Raw genomic sequence first — 23,403 nt, forward strand, 5'->3', positions numbered from 1 at the left:
TTAGTTGGCATGGTGGCGGGCACCAGTAGTCCCAGGGGAGACTGAGGCAGAAGAATGATGTGAACCCAGAAGGCGGAGCTTGCAGTGAGCTGAGATCGTGCCACTGCACTCCAGCCTGGGCAACAGAGTGAGACTCCATGTCAAAAAAAAAAAAAAGAAAAGAAAAGAAAAAATTGAGACACAATATAATTCATCCTTTTAAATAAATGTGCAATTCAGTGGTTTTTAGCATATTCAGAAGGTTGTGCAACTATCACCACTGTCTAATACCAGAACATTTTCATCACTCCAAGAGGAAATGTTATATCCATTCATAATATACATCCCTTCCTTTCCTCAATCCTTGTCAACTACTAATCTACTTTCTGTCTCTATGTTTGTTTGTTTGTTTTTGAGATGGAGTTTCACTCTTGTTACCCAAGTTGGAGTGCAATGGCGCGATCTCGGCTCACCGCAACCTCTGCCTCCCGGGTTCAAGCAATTCTCCTGCCTCAGCCTCCCAAGTAGCTGGGATTACAGGCAGCAGGTGGGATTACCACCACGCCCAGCTAATTTTGTATTTATAGTAGAGACGGGGTTTCTCCATGTTGGTCAGGCTGGTCTCAAACTCCCGACCTCAGGTGATCTGCCCACCTCGGCCCCCCAAAGTGCTGGGATTACAGGCTTGAACTACTGCGCCCGGCCCTGTTTCTATGTTATTTCATACTTATTCCCGACATTTAATATCGATCCTCAAACTTTTAATATATCAAATTTCTTTGCTTTTTTTTTTTTTTTTTTTTTGAGGATCCTAAACACTTCAAGTCAGAGAAGACAGGACGGGGACAGTTGAGGGAAGGCTGGAGAGATAATCATCAGCCCATCATGTGCTCCTACAAGCTGGTGACTGTGAAGTTTGAGGTCTGGGGGCTTCAGACCAGAGTGGAACAATTTGTACACAAGGTAAGTGGCCCAGCAGCAGTTCCTGGGCTATGGAAAAGGTAACTGTCTATATTGCCAAGTTAAAGTGCATGATACACAGCAGGTGCACAAATACTGCACCAACATCAGGTCACTGCATCTCAAAAACACTTTTTGGGCCAGTCGGGGTGGCCCACGCCTATAATCCTAGCACTTTGGGAGGTCGAGACAGGTGGATCCCTTGAGGCCGAGAGTTCAAGACCAGCCTGCCCAACATGGTGAAACCCCGTCTCTACTAAAAATACAAAAACATTAGCTGGGCGTAGTGGTGGGAGGCTGAGGCAGGAGAATGGCATGAATCCGGGAGGCAGAGATTGCAGTAAACCGAGATCACACCATTGCACTCCAGCCTGGGTGGTAAGAGAGAAACTCTGTCTCAAAAAATAAAAAACACTTTTTGGATGAAAATGCATTTTATGCATGGGTTCAGTTTTCTTCCAATAATAGATGTTTTACACTTCGTCTCTCATTCTGTGACCTCCGTGTCTGTTAGGCAAATGTATTTGGGAAATACACTTCTCACTTTGGCATTGGACTCATCTACTCCCAGACAGAGGCACGTGGGAAACAGCCGAAGGGCTTATCTGTGAGCACAACCCCTAAGGTTAATTGCCACCCAAAAGATCTGCAAATGTAGGCACCTAAAGCGGAAGATGCCCAGAGATAGAACAAGAAACCCCAATAGTCCCATTAGACAGTATACCCCAGCATTTCTGCTCCTTTAATAATTCTGTTACCAAAGTGGCCAGGTGCGTTGGCTCATGCCTGTAATACCAGCCCTTTGGGAGGTTGAGGCAGGTGGATCACTTGAGGTCAGGAGTTCGAGACCAGCCTGGCCAACCTGGTGAAACCCTGTCTCTACTAAAAATACAAAAAAATTAGCCAGGTGTGGTGGCACGTGCTTGTAATCCCAGCTACTCAGGAGGCTGAGGCAGGAGAATTGCTTGAACCCAGGAGGCAGAGGTTGCAGTGAGCTGAAATTGTGCTACTGCACTCCGGCCTGGGCGGCAGAGCAAGACTCCATCTCAAAAAAAAAAAAAAAAAAAAAGGAAATAATAATAATAATTCTGTTACCAAAGAATTGTTAACAGCCTCAGGATGCAGATTTCAATTGTATACCTACTTTGGCTAAGCGTGTTCATTTTGGTTTTTGTTGTTGTTGTTGCTGTTGTTGTTTTGAAACAGAGTCTCACTCTGTCACCAGGCTGAAGTGCAGTGGCACGATCTCAGCTCACTGCAACCTATGCCTCCCGGGTTCAAGCAATTCCCCTGCCTCAGCCTCCCGAGTAGCTGGGACTACAGGTGCACATGCCACCATGCCCAGATAATTTTCGTATTTTTAGCAGAGACGGGGTTTCACCACGTTGGCTGGCATGGTCTCGATCTCTTGACCTCGTGATCTGCCCGCCTCGGCCTCCCAAAGTGCTGGGATTACAGGCGTGAGCCACCGCGCCTGGCCACCATGTTCATTTTGTAGCAGAATCCCACTTGGTGATGATCCATATTTTCTCAGGGTTTCTAACATGACTCTGTCCCTCATGGGAGAAAAAAATGGGAAATGCAGTGTTGAGCATTGCCCTTTGTAGCTGCTCTCATTTTCATAAGAATAAATACTGCTCAAATTGTCTCTACATTCCAGATAGGCTGGTTATCTGTTTATTTTTCCACTTAAAAACTGATAAAGAGTAGCTTTCCAAAATTATTTTGGAGTCACTGGAATTTAACCTTAATGCACTCAGCTTTTCATTACTTAGATGGATTTGTCTATTGAGATTGGGGTCCAGTTAACAATAAAAAGTTTAGTTCTGGAATTTAGGTCCAAGAACTAGACTGCCAGTCTCTTGAACCCTCATAACTCAGGCTCATGGTAAATGGCGGACTCTGGCACAAACATGAGAGCCCTTAAAAAGAAAAAAACAAAAAAAACAAAAAAAACATGAGAGCCCTGGGTGTTTTCTTGAACACAGAAGCATGGCTCTCCTCTCCCGTGCTCCAGAACCCAGCCAGCCAGCCAGGAGCCAGAATGAAATGTGATACATAGAAATCAAGCTCCAGGATCCCCTGTTTTCCTCCTGTGTCCTGGTTATCGCACAGGAAAGCAATTACAGCTCCTAAAGTACATGTTTTCCAGCCTCAGCTCTGTGTCTATGTAAGACAGTATCTTCCTTAGTTTCCCACAGCATCCCTTTTTATGTGTGGCTTTTTAAGGTAAAAAGACCTCCTCTTTCTAGGGCCACTATCATAGTGTTCTTTTGTTTTGTTTTGTTTTTTTGAGATGGAGTCTCAATCTGTCACCCAGGCTGGAGTGCAGTGACGTGATCTCGGCTCACTGCAACTTCCACCTCCCAGATTCGAGCAATTCTTGTGCCTGAGCCTCCTGAGTAGCTAAGGCACAGGTGCGTGCCACCACACCCAGCTAATTTTTGTATTATTAGTAGAGACGGGGTTTCACCATGTTAGCCAGGCTGGTCTCGAACTCCTAACCTCAAGTGATTTGCCCGCCTTGGCCTCCCAAAGTACTGGGTTTACAGTCGTGAGCCACCACGCCCAGCTTCATAGCGTATTTTATTTCTACTCACAAAGCACATTTATCAAAGCCAGAGTTGTCAGTTAAAAAGAGAATAATGCAAAATAAAAATAAAGCTGGGCGCAGTTCATACCTATAATCCCAGCACTTTGAGAGGCCAAGGCAGGTGGATCACTTGAGGTCAGGAGTTCGAGACCAGTCTGGCCAACATGGTGAAATCCCATCTCTACTAAAAATGCAAAAATTAGCTGGGCATGGTGATGGGTTCCTGTAGTCCCAGCTACTCGGGAGACCGAGGCAGGAGAATCACTTGAACCCAGGAAGCAGAGGCTGCAGTGAGCCTAGGTCACACCACTGCACTACAGCCTGGGTGACAGAGCAAGACTCCGTCTCCAAATAATAATAATAATAATAATAATAATAATAATAATAATTTAAAAGGCCATATTTAGATTGCCCCAGGGTCCACTGTGTTTCTTTTCTCACAGCTGACTCAAGCTAGTTTTGAGAATCTGTTTCTTGAAAACACCTGTAAGATTTATGCCTTGCCCTTTCCAAATATAATGAAGTGTTATTGACACTCCAGAAACACACCTGCTCTGGCACGTGAGTCGCTAATGAGTATCTGAGGCTAGCATTTGCATGGGTTGAAGGTGCCAGGGATGCCTTTCTCTGAACACTTTTGTTTTTTTAAGAATCTATTCACAATTAAGGGGAAAAAATGTTCGAAAGCGAGCCATTAGCACATTATTGAATTCTTGTTTCCAGCCGACAGCTGTGTTGTGCTTCGTGTAGTAGGGTACATTTACTGATGCCTCGATGCTGTTCTTTTGATTTCCATGAATTTGAGACACTCAGCACTCAAGTGTGTATAGCTACGTGTTGTTTCTTGTATTCATTATGTGTTTCCTACTTTCAAGTCATAAAAGCCTCACTAGATATCCAGAGGCCTGCAGTCATAAACACTTCATTATAAATGCTTTCCTTGTTTCTGCAAATTCACTGAATTAAAATCCTTCATTTATTGAAACATGCTTCAACCTTCCACGAGAGGTTTTTGACAATCACTGGATTTGTTTGGCAGGAAGAAAGGAATGTTGGAGGGAGACTGTGAGTATCCAAGAAATGTAAAAAGACATATTTACCCAGGATGGAAAAGAATACCATGAAATAAAAACACATGAACAGTATCTCACACACACACACACATACACAGACACACGCACACACACAAATGGTATACGCTATTTTCCTTAGCCTTCTATTGCCATTATGTGTCACCATAAGAAACAATTTCATCCCTTTTGTGTCCAGTCAAGCTTATCATTCCCATTATGTTCTATTCTAGTTCAGGTCTCTTTTTTCATCCTTTCAATGATAGTTAAAAGAAACTGCCTTTTTTCTCTCCTTCTATTACATGAAAGTCAAACCTAAAAGGATATTTATTTATCTTGTATCTTACACCTTCATTTATGTTTGTTTAAAAATTGAGGCTGAAGGCCGGGCGCGGTGGCTCAAGCCTGTAATCCCAGCACTTTGGGAGGCCGAGACGGGCGGATCATGAGGTCAGGAGATCGAGACCATCCTGGCTAATACGGTGAAACCCCGTCTCTACTAAAAAATACAAAAAACTAGCCGGGCGACGAGGCGGGCGCCTGTAGTCCCAGCTACTCGGGAGGCTGAGACAGGAGAATGGCGTGAACCCGGGAGGCGGAGCTTGCAGTGAGCTGAGAGCCGGCCACTGTACTCCAGCCTGGGCAGCAGAGGAAGACTCCGTCTCAAAAAAAAAAAAAAAAAAAAAAAAAAAAAAAAAAAAAAAAAATTGAGGCTGGGCATGGTGGCTCATGCCTGTAATCCCAGCACTTTGGGAGGCTGAGGCAGGCGGGTCACAAGATCAGGAGTTCGAGACCAGCCTGACGAACATGGTGAAACACCATCTCTACTAAAAAAAAATACAAAAATTAGCCGGGCATGGTGGCAGGCACCTGTAATCCCAGCTACTCAAGAGGCTGAGGCAGGAGAATCACTTGAACCAGGGAGGCGGAGGTTGCAGTGAGCCGAGATCGCACCACTGCACTCCAGCCTGGGGACAGAGCAAGACTCCATCTCAAAAAAAAAAAAAAAAAAAAGATAAACAGAAAAATTGAATCAATATTTATTTTTTAAATAATTTTTGTGGGTACATAGTAGGTGTAAAGATTTAGGGGGTATATGAGATGTTTTCATAAGGCCTGTAATCTGAAATAAGCACAAAGTGAGGACTGGGGTATCCATCCCCTCCAGCATTTATCCTTTGTGTTACAAACAATCCAATGACACTCTAAGTTATTTTAAAATATACAATTAAAAAAATGAATTAGGCTGGGTGAGGTGGCTCACACCTGTAATCCCAGCACTTTAGAAGGCCAAAGCAGGTGAATTGCTTGAGGCCAGGAGTTTGAGACCAGCCTGGACAACATGGCGAAACCCTGTCCGTAATAAAAATACAAAAATTAGCCAGGCATGGTGGCGCACACCTGTAGTCCCAGCTACTCAGGAGGCTAAGGCACAAGAATCACTTAACCACAAGAGGCAGAGGTTACGGTGAGTTGAGATTGCACCACTGCACTTCAGTCTGGGGGACAGAGCAAGACTCTGTCTCAAAAAAAAAAAAAAAAAGAATCAATATTTAGGATATGTCATCAGAAAAGAGAGAACATTAAGTGCTGTTCACTTTTTAGGACACGTCATCAGAAAAGAGGGAATGTTAAGTGCTGTTTGCTTAGAAGTGACTTGCTGTCGGCCAGGTGTGGTGGCTAACACCTGTGATCCCAGCACTCTGGGAGTTTGAGGCGGGCATATCACGAGGTCAAGAGATCGAGACTATCCTGGCAAACATGGTGAAACCCCCATCTCTACTAAAACTATAAAAATTAGCCAGGCACGGTGTCACATGCCTGTAGTCCCAGCTACTCGTGAGGCCGAGGCAGGAGAATTGCTTGAACCCTGGAGGCGAAGGTTGCTGTGAGCCGAGATCGCGCCACTGCACTCCAGCTTGGTGACAGAGCGACTCTGTCTCCAAAAAAAAAAAAAAAGTGACTTGCTGCCTAGAAAAGTGTTCTAGATTTCCAACATTTATGACCTCCTGGCACCAACCAGTGAGACATACACCCTCCCACAGATGAAAAGTAGATGCTGTTTTAGTTAGATGGAGAGAAAAACTTCAAGGTAATTAACCTAGAGATTTATTTGTATCACTGCTGTGTGACTGTCAAGTATTTGTCATTAGTTTGTACACACACCCAGCACTACTCTCAAATAAGACAAGGAGATGAATATACTGCAAGTATATGTACAGCATGGGGAAGGGCTGGAGGTGTGTGAGCACTATAGGACCTATAGACAGCCTGTAATTGTCATCACCTACAGACAGAGGGATTAAGAACTCTGTAATCGCAAAGATTCCCAGAATTGTTAACAACTTGTCTTCCAAATAGTTTTCATCAACGATGCTATTATTTCAATCTCCTTCTTTTACTTTTTAGGTAGTCCGAGACATTCTGCTGATTGGACATAGACAGGCTTTTGCATGGGTTGATGAGTGGTATGGTAAGTCAATTTCTCCAAAATAACTTGTAGAACAACTTCATGTTGTCTTGGGCTTTCTGTCCATTTGGCTTCAACTGCTACCTAGAAGGACAACAGCAAAGGCAAGGCTGTTGCTTCCTGTGTTGGAAATAGCACTGTCTGCCAAGCATAATGAAGATGTAATTATAGAAGCTTGGTCTAAAATAACCACGGAATTATTGACTAAGTAGGAACCTCAGGATGTTTGATGCTTACATAGTTGATACGCACGGCTCCATCATTTTCTGTTAGATGGGTTTCAAATCCATCCTAATGTATGCTAAACTTCAAGATCAAAGCTGTCTGAAGCATCCTGTCAAGTAAAAGCAGTCCTTTGATTCAGAAAACATTTGAAACCACCCCTCACCAAATATATATAGGTTCTGCAAAAATTCAAGGGCAGACAGAGGCATAGGTGCCCGGTTCATCCTAATTGAAACTATTGTTCTGGCTTTTTTGTTCATGATCTGGGAAGAGTTAAACGATTTCTACACATTTCCAGCAAATGAAAACAAGGTTAGCTTCATCCCATGATGGATGGACCATCCTTCCCAGGTCCTCAGCAGTCTTGTTTTGTCCACATGAATTTTCTGCACTCCCAGAATCAGTCATCAGATGGCTACCGTCCTTGGCTATAAATAGAAAGGAACACGCCCCACCAGTGACTTAGGTTAGATCTGATTTTCAGGTCGATTGTCTAATGAAATGCCCTCCTCCTTGGCCTTTTCCTAAGTCACATTAAATTTGTTCTGAGTATAACCTAGATTGCATTTTGGTCCTTTTCTGTCACTGTTTCACCAACTCCCTCCCTTTTCTGAGCAGAAGGTACCAAAGTAAAAGGACACGTTAGACGGAAGGGGCAAAGACAGTCATTATTATTAGTATTGTTAGCGATTTCTTTGCCACATTTAAAAGGCATGGTTCTATAAGCTACGGGCTTTTCTTTTTTTTTTTTTTTTTTTTTTTAACCTCCTTTTGCAGTTTTCCCAGATCTGCACCTTCTGAAGCGCAAATGCACCTTTCTGGGTTTGTCCAAATGCAGATCATTTAACGCTTTCTTATCACACACCCACAGAATGCCACTCTCATGCCGCAAAAGCACTGGCTTGCCACATTGTCATGATGTCTCCCAGAGACCTGTCTATTTCTAGTTGCGTTTTGTGAGGCAGGCAGGAGAGTCTCCTGTGATTACTTCCGCTGATCCTTAAATAAATCTTTCTGGTTGTTTTTTTCTGGGGAGCTTTTCTCCGATTCTCAGAGGGAGCACAGACCCCAAGAAAGGATAAGAACTTCTGGTCTCTCCCAACTTGTGCTCCTCAGAGCTCACGGTTTCCTCACTACCAACACCAAGGAAATATCAAAAGGATATTTAAAGAATCATAGGTGCAAACTGATTAGAAGTTTGGCAAAAAGAGAGGTACCTGAAGGGCCAAAAACCTGCCACTTTGAAAACCAACAGACAGGGCACTTGGATAGGTTTCTCTCTGTTGCCAGAGCGCCAAAGAAGATTTTTCAGCTAAAAGAATAGCCGGATTCTGATCAAGAGGACAGAATAATAAAGAGGGTTTGATTACAGGCAGGATATAGGAAGAAAACCCAACGTGGTTGGGTATCTAGTAAATGAAAGGCCAGAAAGGGGATGGGGGATGGAGCCTGACTCTTCCATCTCAGCTGAGCCTAGGGCAAAGGGCAAGGAAGAGACTTAGACTTAGGGACTTTTTTTTTTTTTTTTTTTTTGAGACAGAGTCTCGCACTGTCATAAGGGCTGGAGTACAGCAGTGAGCGATCTTGGCTTACTGCAACCTCTGCCTCCTAGGTTCAAGTGATTTTCCTTGCCTCGGCCTCCCAAGTAGCTGGGATTACAGGCTCCCACCACCACGCCCTGCTAATTTTTTTGTATTTTTAGTAGAGACCGGGTTTCACTATGTTGGCCAGGTTGGTCTTGAACTCCTAACCTCGTGATCCACCCACCTCAGCCTCCCAAAGTGCTAGGATTACAGGCGTGAGCCACTGCACCCGGCCAAGACTTAGGAATTTCTAATAAAAATTGAAAAAAAAAAAATCCTGCCAGGCACGGTAGCTCACACCTGTAATCCCAGCACTTTGGGAGGCCTGGGGTGTAGGATCACTTGAGCCCAGGAATTCGAGACCACATGGGCAACATAGCAAGACATGATCTCTACAAAATAAATAAATAAATAAAATAAAATTAGCCAGGCACAGTGGTACATGTCCATAGTCTTAGCTACTCAGGAGACCAAGCTGAAAGGATCACTTGGTGAGCCCAGGAGCTGGAGGCTGCAGTGAGCTGTGATCGCACCACTGCACTCTAACCTGGGTGACCAAGCAAGACCTCATCTCTTAAAAAAAGAAAAAGAATTATGGGATTATAACAGGAGCCCAAGGCTAGAATAATGTACCAAAGGAAACAGGAGATTCCCCTGAATCTGGATACCTTCAAAAAAGAGCACGCACTTACTTAGGATGAGTGAAGTGGAGGCATTTAACAACTAAGGGGTCTATTGTGCAAAAAGCCTTTCCCTTATCTGAGCACAAAACAACAGTGTGGGCTTTAGTGAATGTGGATCATCAGAACGCCTTGCACTCCCCAGGGCGGGTCTCCCCTTGCATACACTGACATAGCTCCAACCAAAACAAACAGCCTTTTCACTCACAAATGGTCTGAGAACTACACTGTTAATTTCATGTAAGCTACTGCAACCGTCAGTACCCACAGCTGAGCTACTGACCAGGAAAACAGTGGCTCCTTCATCACACAGATGCAGACACTCGGTGAATCAAATGAATGGAAATGCCTCCTGTCCACAGAGTGCCTTCTCAGTCCCGTATGCAAAGTAATTCTGGGAACTGTGGACCATGTGTGCCACTGGTACCCAGGCTAAGCGCCCACTAGCATTACCCTTCCACTCCATTTTGGGGTACCTGAACGACTTATTTTTATTTGATCTGGTCAGGCTCAGTGAAGCTCTCATTAGTAAACATGGAAAAGGTCCAAAATAAATCCTCGCCTATAGCTATAGCTTCTAGCACTGGTTCTCAAAGTAAGGTCCCTGGACCTGCAACATCAGCATCTCTTGGGTATTTGTTAGAAATGCATATTCTCGGGCCCTACCCCAAACGTACTGACTCGGAAACTCTGAGGGTCTAGCCCGGCAATTGTTTTAACAAGCCCTCCAGATGGTTTTGTTGCTGGCTAAATTTTAAGAACTACTGGCTTATGACATGGGCTATAAACCAGACTGGAGACATTGGGTTATAAGGACAATTTAATTGATTCAATCCAAATAGGTTAACTAGAGAATCATAGCTGTCTACAGGGCCAACCACACTCCAGCCTGGGCGACAGAGCGAGCCTTTGTCTCTAAAAAACAAAAAATAAAATAAATTTTAAAATGATTGCAGGAACCCAAATTCTTACTCTGAGTTCTTGTGAGAATTAGAAAAAAAGCTCTCCTTTCCTCAGATGAATTAGAAAAAGGTGCCCCTTCTGGGCAGACTCAGCAGGTGCTCTGGGCTTAGGGCTGAATTTTAGCCCCATTGGCCCCCTCTGCTGTGTATTCATACAGTGCGCAAACTGTACATGCTGATGCATGAGCAGCTCTAGATGTCTTTCTCTCTAATTAGACTCACCACCTCCAGTGCTTAATTAAGAGTCAAGAAAAAAAGGACATTGTTGAGGGTAGTGATCATTTGTCAGCCAAGGATTAATTTTGTATCTCTTCTGAGTTTCAGCATTTGGCTGTCATGAAACTGTTACCCTAAAGAGATTTTATTCTGCTCATGTTCATTGTAAAGTGTAACCATTTCCATATTGGAGGAGTTGAGTGTCTTTCAAAGCTGTGATTGGTCTTTATCCATGAGCCTTGGGTCTCTCTGCATGACTAGAACACTAATCAGAGAAATAACAACAACATATTTCAGGAAATGGGGTGAGAGGGAAGGTGGATAAAAATAGGCAGCCCAGTTTCACAAAGGCATGGTTTTGCTTTACAAATCTGACAGTGTTTTCAGAAAGGAACGCAGAACATTGCCAGAAGGAGCCTATGATTGAGGTGAACCTCACGAATGTCTTTGAAAACCTGACTCTAATCAAAAAGTATGAGGGAGAGGGAGTTCTGGCTGGTGTAGACCACACTGTCTCATGAAAGTGGCTTAGAAATCAGCCTGGAGTTCCTAGAGCAGGTCTAACAATGAGGGAAGCAAGATTAAAATGGAGAAAGAAGCCTGCTAGGGGTTGCATTAGCTGGTTGAGTTCACCAAGCCGGCATTTTCCAATGCAACTTTGTATGTGTGTGTGCTTCTATTCGTTTATCTGGGGAGAGAATCTATAACTTTCCATCAGATTTTCAGAGGAACCCATGAACCCTTCCCCTGCGTACTCCCTGCTCCCAATTAAAAACTACAGAAAAAAAATCACAACTATGAGGCTGGCACGGTGGCTCACGCCTGTAACCCCAGCACTTTGGGAGGCCGAGGTGGGCAGATCACCTGAGGTCAAGAGTTCGAGACCAGCCTGGCCAACATGATGAAACTCCGTCTCTACTGAAAATACAAAAGTTAGCTGGGCCTGGTTGCAGGCGCCTGTAATCCCAGCTACTCAGGAGGCTGGGGCAGGAGAATCGCCTGAACCCAGGAGGCAGAGGTTGCAGTGAGCTGAGATCGCACCATTGCACTCCAGCCTGGGCAACAAGAGCGAAACTCTGTCTCAAAAAAACAAAAATCACAACTATAGATTATAGTTATAGATCTTAGTGGTCTGAATTATGTGGAAAAGGTATACACCACACTTTGAGGATTGGCTACTTCCACTAAAAAAAAATGGAGTTACTCTAAGCTTTTTGTAAGAAGCATGTATTGAATTTATAATCATTGTAAAGGACTTTAAAAATGGCATTTCTCAAAGGATGGCTACCATTTTGCTGGAGCCAAAGGAGTATCCATTCTTATTTATGATTTCTGGAGCCTCCCTGACCCAACTACTTGTTCAAGACTTTTATTTTGACTTAGAATGATGTAAAAATGACTTCTGTTTTGGTGAAGGAGCCTGAAAATAAAGGGAAATGTTTGTAGAGGGAAATAAAATATAATGTGCCATTGCACAGATCATTGAATTAGAACAGAAGACTCCCCTTTCTAACATGTTTGCTGCTGCAACTGTGTGGTACAATGAAGGAAAATTCACGCTTGCAGATGCTTTGTTCAAGGGCATTTGTAGTTTCCATGTGTGTTCAACTGACTTCTAAAGGCCTTTCAAACATAAGATCTTGCCTCCACTTCCTGTGACATTAACCTCCTTTCATTAAAAATACAATGATTGAAAGAAAATTGCCACCATAAACAAAGCTAAAATAAAAGACTAGGGGAAAGTATTTGCCACATATGTAGTCAACAGGATTACTATCTATAATACATAAAGAGGTCCTATAAATTGAAAATTTGGCTGGGTGTGGTTGCTCACACCTGTAATCTCAGCACTTTGGGAAGCCAAGGCAGGAGAATCACTCGAGCTGAGGAGTTTGAGACCAGCCCTGGCAACACAGGGAGACTCCATCTCTACAAAAAATTTAAAAATTAGCCGGACATGATGGTGTGCCTGTAGTCCCAACTGCTTGGGAGGCTGAGGTGGAAGGACCACTTGAGTCTGGGAGGTCAAGGCTGCAGTGAACCATGGTCACACCACGGCACTCCAGCCTAGATGACAGAGCAAAACCCTATCTCAAAAAAAAGAAAAAAAATCAATAACTCAAGAAAATGGTAAAGGATATGAATAAGTAAATCATAGAAGAAGAAATGCAAATGGCCAGTAAACTTACTACTAATCACAAGAAATGTAATGAGAAAGACAAGAAAATAGGACGTTTGCCCATCTGATAGCAAAATTTTTGCCCATCTGATAGCAAAATCACTCTTAAATTTAAGAGTGATTATATCTAGTTTTCAATATAAAATGATAATCCAGTTTAATAAAATACACCATAGAAATGATAAGCACAAACAACTTATGACCCAGCCAATCCACTTCCAGAATTTTATTCTGGAATACACATCAGGCCGGGTACAGTGGCTCATGCCTGTAATCCCAGCACTTTGGGAGACTGAGACAGGCAGATCACCTGAGGTCAAGAGTTCAAGACCAGCCTGGACAACATGGTGAAACCCCATCTCTACTAAAAATACAAAAATAGTTAGCCGAGTATGGTGACACGTGCCTGTAATCCCAGCTACTCAGGAGACTGAGGCAGGAGAATCACTTGAACCTGGGAGGCAGAAGTTACAGTGAGCCGAGATGGCACCACTACACTCCGGCCTGGGAACAGAGTGAGACTCTGTCTCAAAAAAGAAAAAGAAATACAAATTGCCCATGAATACATGTACAACATGTGCAAAGCTATTCTGTGTGGTGGCGTTCATATAAGCTAAAAATTAGCCTCAGTGTAAATGTTTACTAACAGGATTATCAATTAACAAATCCCCTGAGACCAGAGCCTCTTTGCCAAAGTGGAGCTGATGGTTGAGGAGGAGATTTTGGCCTCAGCCCAGTCACTGGCAGAGGAGAACATTCTACTCAGGCCCCATGCAGTATGACCTCACGCCCTGAGATAAGAGTCTGCGATCTGATCTCTCCTCACCTGAAGGAGAGCAAGAAACAGAAGAAAAGAAATGACCTCTCTAGAGGGCAAGGAAAGGAAATACTGTCCCACTGAAGTACGATGAGCAGGGCATGTGTGTCCCCAAAATACTTCCCAGGGCTGTTTAACCTTTGATAGCAGAGTCTCAAAGATATTAGGATGTACTTTCTTTATCAGAAGAAATACCATACCAGTTGCAATATTCTCTTAAATCAGGCAGTTATCCCCAGTATTGCCGGCTTAAGGAGTCTTTATGTAGGAAACCTTATTTAGGAACAGTACATTATGACCTTTCACAATCTATAAGTGAAGGGCTGATTGTTCACCAGTGTATTTGCAAAGTAATTAACATGGGCTTCCTTTAATTAAGAGTTTGGGCCAGGTGTGGTGGCTCACGCCTGTAATCCCAGCACTTTGGGAGGCCAAGGTGGGCGAATCACAAGGTCAGGAGTTCGAGACCAGCCTGGCCAACATGGTGAAGCCCCGTCTCTACTAAAAATACAAAAATTAGCTGGGTGTAGTGGCGGGTGGCTGTAATCCCAGCTACTTGGGAGGCTGAGGCAGGAGAATCGCTTGAACCCGGAAGGCCAAGTTTGTGGTGAGCCAAGATTGCACCATTGCACTCCAGCCTGGGTGACAAGAGTGAAACTCAGTCTCAAAAAAAAAAAAAAGAGCTGATACACGTAAGCATTTGTTTGCTGGAAGCAAAGAAGTCTGAACCTAAATTGTTTGAAGTCACTCTGATCATTGAAAATCAATCAGTAAGGCCGGGCGCGGTGGCTCAAGCCTGTAATCCCAGCACTTTGGGAGGCCGAGGCGGGTGGATCACGAGGTCAGGAGATCGAGACCATCCTGGCTAACATGGTGAAACCCCGTCTCTACTAAAAATACAAAAAACTAGCCGGGCGTAGTGGCGGGCGCCTGTAGTCCCAGCTACTCGGAGGCTGAGGCGGGAGAATGGCGTGAACCTGGGAAGCGGAGCTTGCAGTGAGCCGAGATCGCGCCACTGCACTCCAGCCTGGGCGACACAGCGAGACTCCGTCTCAAAAAAAAAAAAAAAAAAAAAAAAAAAAGAAAATCAATCAGTAATAAAGATGAATCATCATTACTGTATAATCTGTCATTGGGCACATGTAATTGAATTTACTAAAACATTGATTTCTATAGAGATTTTGAGGTCATATATGTTGCAAAAGCTAGACAGTGCATTTTACCAGCTAACCTGAACAGGAGCATTTCCACTTGATTAGGATTTCCATAAATTACTGAGAAATACTGAAAATATTTACATCATATTCATACACATTTATAGTCTGTGAGGATATTTCAGGATTTAGACAAACATATTTTCCTTTAGCACAGCAGGGACCAAATTATCACCATCTTTTAGAGAACTACTCTACTAGGAATGTTCATTCCTATGTGGCAAAATCGGGAGATTTTCTTTTATAGAATTTTCTGAAATTTAGTTTCTTAACTCTTTGTTTAAAAAAAAAAATAAGGGATGACTGGGTATGGTGGCTCACTCCTGTAATCCCAGCGCTTTGGGAGGCTGAGGCGGGCAGATCACTTGAGGTCAGGAGTTCGAGACCAGCCTGACCAATATGGTGACACCCCATCTCTACTAAAAATAGAAAAATTAGCCAGGTGTGGTGGCACACACCAGTAATCGCAGCTACTCAGGAGGCTGAGGTGGGAGAATCACTTGAATCCGGGAGGCAGAGGTTGCAGTGAGCTGAGATTGCGCCAGTGCACTCTAGCCTGGGTGACAGAGTTAGACTCTGTCTCAAAAAAAAAAGAAAAAAACAGGGGATTATGTTTCCAGAGTGAACAGAAATTCTGGAAAAGTGCATCTTCTCCTTACCAATTCCAAATTGATGGTATCCATCTCATAATGATCCAAAATAAAAAAAATTTATTTTTGGAGACAGAGTCTTGCTCTGTCGCCCAGACTGGAGTGCAGTGGCATGATCTTGACTCACTGCAGCCTCCATCTCCCGGGTTCAAGCGATTCTCGTACCTCAGCCTCCCGAGTAGCTGGGGTTACAGGTGTGTGCCACCACACCTGGCTAATTTGTCTATTTTTAGTAGAGACAGGGTTTCACCAGGTTGGCCGGGCTGGTCTCCAACTCCCGGCCTCAGGTGATCTGCCCACCTCGGCCTCCCAAAGTGCTGGGATTACAGGCATAAGCCACCCTGCCCAGCCCAAAATAATAGATTTTTAAATAATGTTTTTTCTTTTCTTTTCCACAAGCAATGCATATTTGATGTAGAAAATTTCAAGTGTAGAAAATTTCAAAAATGTAGATAAGCAAAAAGAAGGAAATTAAAATTACCTGTAATTCTAACTCTTCAAAATAATCACTGTCAGCATTTTGAAATATATCCTTTCAGTGTTTTTTTAATGTAGATAATGGTTTTCTGACTAAATTAATTTCATATGCTACGTACAGTCCTTTTTATCTCCTATTTTTTATTTAACAATAGATCAAGGGCTGGGCGTGGTGGCTCAAGCCTGTAATCCCAGCACTTTGGGAGGCCGAGACGGGCGGATCACGAGGTCAGAAGATCGAGACCATCCTGGCTAACACGGTGAAACCCCGTCTCTACTAAAAAATACAAAAAACTAGCCGGGCGAGGTGGCGGGCGCCTGTAGTCCCAGCTACTCGGGAGGCTGAGGCAGGAGAATGGTGTAAACCCGGGAGGCGGAGCTTGCAGTGAGCTGAGATCCGGCCACTGCACTCCAGCTTGGGCGACAGAGCGAGACTCCGTCTAAAACAAAACAAAACAAAACAAAACAATAGATCAAGGATCTCTCTCTAGTATTAACTATTCTTCTACCTAATTTTTGATGATTGCATAGAGCTATCAGTCCCCTGGGTTGTTTTCAATTTTTCATTATTATGAACAAGGCAGCAATGAATATCTTTGTTGTTAAACCCTTTTTCACATCCATAAAATGGATATATCTTTGAAAGCCCATAGTCACAAAGTTTAAGCCCCTATCTTGACGTTGAGCTAATCAAAGATGAAGTATGATTTCTGCGGGGATTCAGTAGAACAAAAAAACCTATAACTCCTTGGCTTTTGTTTTCCAAATTACTGTCATGCCTGTTGGGATGGTGGGGGGCACCCCCTAATGACATATGTGTACAGAAACTTCTTTAAATTTTCAACTTCTAGCTAAACATGATCATCTAGTATGATTTCAGATATATTTGTGTTTAAGAAATGTTGATAAGCAGCCATTGAAAGTAAAGTGATTGTACCGAAAGAATGTGTTGTTATTATTAACTAAGATGCATTTGTTTTCATCACAAAGCAGCATCTCTTTATTGCTTTTTGGTTACCTCGATTTTCTAAAAGAAGAGCATGCTCCTTGCTTGGCCAGGCTGCTGCTTAGCATTCTTGATACTTACATTGCTTATGGACCGCATTTTTGATTGAGGATTTCCAGGTATACCTGGGGATCATCTACCACATAAAATAGTCCAGGTCTGGATTTAGAGGCACACACCATCTTGGTCCCAGACAACAGTGAATTAAATCATAAACTCCTGGCAAGTCTGCCCTTTGGAAATGAAGAGGATCTCACATGACACATGGATGGATATAAAAAGACACCAAACCACATGATGCAGAAAATACTTAAGGAAAAATTCCAGCTGTGAATGCCCACTCTAAATCCCCACTAAGCCAGTTAGTGGTCAGGGTGGCAGAGTAAGCACTTTGTTCGGCATACCATCATTGGTGAAGGGCATGAAGTTCAGTTCTGCCAGGAGAGTAACAGAGGAATGCCTACCTGGGAATACTGCTGATAAAATGTAAAATAACCAAGGAGTGAGGTAGGGGTGAGGAATAAAATGACAGAAGTCTTTGAAGTGAGACTACTTGTCATTTTTATGCATTTCACATACTGAAGATGGATAGGTTCCTTATTTAAGTTTTTTTTGTTTGGTTGGTTGGCTTTTTTTTTTTTTTTTGAAACAGGGTCTCGCTCTGTCACCCAGGCTGGAGTGCAGTGGTACCATCTTGGCTCACTGCAACCTCTGCCTACTGGGTTCAAGTGCTTCTCCTGCCTCAGCCTCCCATGTAGCTGGGATTACAGGCGCCCGCCACCACGCCCAGCTAATTTTTATATTTTTAGTAGAGACGGGGTTTCACCATGTTGTCCAGGCTGGTTCCAAACTCCTGACCTCAACTGATCCACCCGCCTTGGCCTCCCAAAGTGCTGTGATTACAGGCATGAGCCACCATGCCTGGCCTTAAAATTTTTATCCGCTGGATTAAGACAAAGTTTCTCAACTTTGGTACTATTGACATTTTGAACCAGATAATTTTTTGTTGCGGGCTGGGGGTCCTGTGCATTGTAGGATGCTCCATAGTGTCCCTGGCCTCTGCACACCAGATGCCAGTAGCATCCCTTCCCTAGTTCTAACAACCAAAAATGTCACAAAATTGTCCCCCATTGAGAACCACTAGATTAAGAGATCATTATCCTGAAATACTGAAAAACTGCAGACTTGGGCCAAAAATCATGTCATGTGCCATTTTATTTTTAGATCAGTGTGGGAGGAAGTAGTGCCAGCCATTTTCAAGCTGTTAGGCAAGACTTGAAGTTCAGTATAGACCTGCACTCTCTGACGCCATGCATTCTGTGCAAATTTACATCTGTGTGCAAATTGCACCAAACCTCAATTGTACCAGTGAATATCATTGCTCTGCCTTCTACATCCTGCCTCCTATAACAGCAATGAAAGTGTCCTGTCTGTTGCCGAATGCATTGATTTAAACAACCTCTAAATCTATTTTGAAAGCTATATGGAAGGTAAGTATTAAACCAAGCAAAACTGACCCTCTGTCCCCAATGGGATCTTCTAATGATGCTTTAGGAGATCTCAGGCTATGGCACTGCCAACATGCTAATACTTTCTACCCACCTAGCTCACTTTACAAGAATCACCCCTAAACAATTTCCACTCTTCTCTGTTCTAAGACTATTTTGACTTAACTTCCTTGCCCTCACTCCCCATTTGGTTGGTTTAGCTAACTTTATGACTTACTCATCATAAAGTTAGACAAGTCTCTGCTTTTTTAAACCTCTTTGGCTACTGCTCAGCTACCATCTTTCCCTAAAGTGTCCCCATTGAAAGTTTGCATCTAATAACGGAAGTTGCCAACGTCTTGACCTCTTTCAGATATGACAATGGATGATGTTCGGGAATACGAGAAAAACATGCATGAACAAACCAACATAAAAGTTTGCAATCAGCATTCCTCCCCTGTGGATGACATAGAGAGTCATGCCCAAACAAGTGTACGTAGAATTTTTAAAACATGTTGCCCACCCTTTCACAAATGCACTTGTAAATTGATCTTGGAAATACTGCAGGTGGCCGGTTCCCAACCTTCCATAGAAACATGTCGTCACCCAGAGCCTGTTGCTGCAGAACCTGAGCTGGATCTAAATTGGGCAGTGTCACCTCTCTCTTCCAGACATTTCGATCCCTTAAAGTTGCTTGACGTGGAGGTTATTTCGGTCATAAAACCAAGAACATGGAGAGTGGAAACATTTTTGTGGGACTAGTAAAACGGCCTGCGCCATAAAAGAGCAGAGGAGTGAAAATGGATGTCATATGTAAACTAGAATAACATGTCAGTAACTTTTAAAAACATAGCTAACACTCACTTATTCATTCAAGGGAGGGCTTCTGGCTCATCAGCTATTTTAGGTTTCTTTACATTTGCTTTGAAAAGCTTTCTGTGGCTCTTTATAGCTGTTTTACCCAATCAGTTCCTTTTTACTTAGGATAATCTCAAGATGGGCTACAGTCTGTGCAGACACACAGGCTGAGCAGTGAAGGGGTGTGAGCTGGGGATGTGCTGAGCTGCCTAGCAGATCCCTGGGACTTAGGATAAGCCTTAGAGAGCCTCAGTTATTTCGTTGCACACTGGAAATTGACAGCTGACTGTATACTGTATGCCAGCATTTTAAGTATCGTAATCTCTCAATCATTCATGCTAATGGAGGGGAACTAAAGATATGAAAGAAAAGTATAATCACCAAATCATTTCTTTGCATCTTCAGCCAGAGCTGTGATCTCTTTAGGTTCCAGCTAGAGTCCTCATGTCCATTAGCCCAGTCTCCAGAATAATACATAGTAGGTGTTCAAAACAAAAAAAAATCAGCCAGGCATGGTGCCTCATGCCTGTTATCCCAGCACTTTGGGAGGCTGAGGCAGGTGGATCACCTGAGGTCGGGGGTTCGAGACCAGCCTGACCAATATGGAAAAACCTCATTTCTACTAAAAATACAAAATTAGCTGGGCGTGGTGGTTCATGCCTGTAATCCCAGCTACTCAGGAGGCTGAGGCAGGAGAATTGCTTGAACCTGGGAGGCGGAGGTTGCAGTGAGCCACGATGGCACCAGTGCACTTCAGTCTGGGCAACAAGAGCAAAACTCTGTCTCAAAAAAAAAAAAAAAAAAAATATATATATATATATATATATATCTCAATGCTGTAGTTCTAGGAAATTTAGATGTGGCTGTTGTCATAAATGGATCCTTTAGAATTGTGAAGACCTTCTGATTGCACTTTGGAAATTTTTAGTTAAATTTTTGGAGCATGTCTTTGAAATGTGCCCTGCAAGGCTCATGTGCTGCAACTGGTTGCATGTGATTGCCCTTGTGGTTGCAAGGGCCCTAACTCTTCTACCATTTTGCATGCAGTGATTGGATTTGCAGGAAACTGTTGGAGCAAGAGGCGTTTCCTCTCTATGCACAGACCAATTCCAGTAGGACTTCCCCCTAGAAGTGCTCTTTAAGGAAACTCTCCTTGAATTTCTATCACTTTCAATTACCTTTTCTTTTAGAAATGTTGGGCCCCAGTTCCCCCTCGACCACTCTGAAAGCCATTCACTATAAATATGACAGGCAAACAAGGGAAACCACAGGAAAAGAGGAGACACCAGATGGCTGAAGGATGCTAAGCTCAGTGATTTTCTCATTCTAAGTCCAGAAGGCTCACAGCTCATAAGGCCCTTGGCTTGGCTTTCTTTCAGTTTTACTGTGATTATTACTTTATAATTAAAGTCCACAGCTGAGGGGCGCGGTGGCTCACGCCTGTAAACTCAGCACTTTGGGAGGCCAAGGCGGGTGGCTCAGCACTTTGGGAAGCCAAGGCGGGTGGATCACCTGAGGTCGGGAGTTCAAGACTAGCTTGACCAACATGGTGAAACCACGTCTCTACTAAAAATACAAAATTAGCCGGGCATGGGGATACATGCTTGTAATCCCAGCTACTCAGGAGGCTGAGGCAGGAGAATCGTTTGAACCCAGGAGGCAGAGGTGGCAGTGAGCAGAGATCACACCATTGCACTCCAGTCTGAGCAACAAGAGTGAAACTCCATCTCAAAAAAAAAATAAAGTAAAATAAAAAATAAAGTTCGCTTACTATGTAGAAGATGATAACATAGAGTGGTTCTTCCCATGGGACAGCCCACATAATCTCTGACTGCCCCTCAGCGCTGTTCCTGTGACTTCAGGGTGAAAGATGCCTGCTGCTGGAGAAGTTACACAAAGTGGTTATTTTGAATGCTTATGACATTTCGATTATCCTCTGGATTTCCATGAAATTGGAGCTCATTTATTTTTCCTTAGTCTTTCTCCTGCATCATAATGAAAAACAGTGAAAATCAGGAGGTGGCTCTTTGTCACAAATAAAAACTGCATGGGTGCTAAATGAATTTTTGATCATCAACCCAAGCAGGGACAAATTAGATTGAAATTAGGCAAAATTAACATCCATGCACACAGCAGTAAGGAAATAAGTCTTCTTTTCAATTGAGCAGGTTTAAAGCCTTCAAGGAAGAGAACTTCTAAGAGCCTCTGAGAGTGGAAAATCAGAATTCTGTGCTTTAGATTATTTCTGCCCCCTGCTGACTGTGTGGAGTAGAGCAATGTATTCAGCCACTTGATTAAGAAAGTCTGCTTTTTCAAAGATAATATCCAGTTATCATAGCAAAAACATACCATACCCTGATTCACTAAAATGTTTCTCAGTCTCAACTTTATTGTGAAATAAATGCCTCTTTTTATATAACCTTAATCTCACTTCTGAGCTCATTTAATAGTCCATGTTTTTAAAATTGTTGTTTATAGGTACAATTTTTCTTGATATATTCTGAATTGTATATCTTACCCACACAGTCACAATGATTTATTTCCTTTGTAAAAACTTTCCCTTTCAGAAAATTTTAATAATTGTTCCCAGGAACTCCTCTTAGAGATTTCATTTTGTGAAAAATACTTCTGGTTTGCTCTGATGTTATAAAACCTAAGGATTAGGCTGGGCACGGTGGCTCATGTCTGTAATCCCAGCACTCTGGGAGGCCGAGGCGGGTGGATTACCTGATGTCAGGAGTTCGAGACCAGCCTGGCCATGGTGAAACCCCATCTCTACTAATAACACAAAAATTGGCTGGCCATGGTGGCGGACGCCTGTAATCCCAGCTACTCAGGAGTCCAAGGCAGGAGAATCACTTGAACCCAGGAGGTGGAAGTTGCAGTGAGCCAAGATCACGCCATTGCACTCCAGCCTGGGCAACAAGAGTGAAACTCTGTCTCATTAAAAAAAAAAAAAAAGCCCTAAGGATTAATACTGTGTTATGAATATTCATTACATACTCAGTATTTCCAAAGTGGCTATATTGTTTCATGCTGGTTATTCCCTCCAATATTATCTAATAAAGTTTCAACTCCTAAGTACATGGCAGTGAACAAGAAAGAATGAAAAATGGGTCTCTGGGAGACCAAAACAGATATAGAAAATTCGTGGGCACTAGATTTCGCATTTTGCTCCAGGATAAGCCTTGGGCCTTGATTCAGTCTTTAATAAGCCCCGTTACCTCTTTTCCCTGTTCCCAGCAAATAAAAATGTTAAAGGATACCAGGGATAGCCAGTGTAACAATAATTAATAATAACAGTAATAAGGCCAGGCATGGTGGCTCACGCCTGTAATCCCAACATTTTGGGAGGCCAAGGCAGGTGGATCACGAGGTCAGCAGTTCGAGACCAGCCTGGCCAACATGGTGAAACCCTGTCTCTACTAAAAGTACAAAAATTAGCCGGGCATGGTGGCACGTGCCTGTAGTCCCAGCTACTCGGGAGGCTGAGGCAGGAGAATTGCTTGAACCCGGGAGGTGGAGGTTGTAGTGAGCCAAGATCACACCATTACACTCCAGCCTGTGCAACAGAGCAAGACTCCATCTCAAAATAATAATAATAATAACAGTAATAATAGAGCTTCTGACCCTGAGAAGGAACTAAGGAACTGTATTTTTGCACAGTGATATATTTTCAACATATTATGTCTCAAATGTAGTAAGTATATATAATACATTAAACACATTAGGGAAAGATTTGCATTTTTTTAAATACTGTTTTTACTTTCTCACTTAATAAGAACATTTCGGGTATTTGGAAAACCTACATTATCCAACAATGATTATTAACGGTGGTATCACTGTCTTATTTGTTGAATTCCAAGTCATGCTTTTTTTCCTTTTAAATAGAATCCTCACTATTAAATGATCCTCTCCTTTCATTCTCTATTCTTTTTAAGTTTCCTCAAGAAATGGTTTTATTTTCTTGGCTTTGG

General features: G+C 43.0%; 1 protein-coding gene across 2 annotated transcripts in view; it reads left to right on the forward strand.

Moving 5' to 3' along the window:
* The window catches only part of PITPNC1 (phosphatidylinositol transfer protein cytoplasmic 1), a 325,500-nt gene that overhangs the window by 296,334 nt on the left and 5,763 nt on the right, over nucleotides 1–23,403 (forward strand). The window contains exons 7-9 of one of the 2 annotated variants that reach the window (XM_010379977.2): nucleotides 787–942; nucleotides 7,012–7,075; nucleotides 18,942–19,060. In XM_010379977.2, coding sequence (XP_010378279.1) covers nucleotides 787–942; nucleotides 7,012–7,075; nucleotides 18,942–19,060 — 339 coding nt within the window. The remainder of the gene's footprint in view (nucleotides 1–786; nucleotides 943–7,011; nucleotides 7,076–18,941; nucleotides 19,061–23,403) is intronic. The other variant, XM_010379975.2, reaches the window with a different exon arrangement.

Source organism: Rhinopithecus roxellana, chromosome 19, assembly GCF_007565055.1.
Source record: "Rhinopithecus roxellana isolate Shanxi Qingling chromosome 19, ASM756505v1, whole genome shotgun sequence".
Lineage (NCBI taxonomy): Eukaryota > Metazoa > Chordata > Mammalia > Primates > Cercopithecidae > Rhinopithecus > Rhinopithecus roxellana.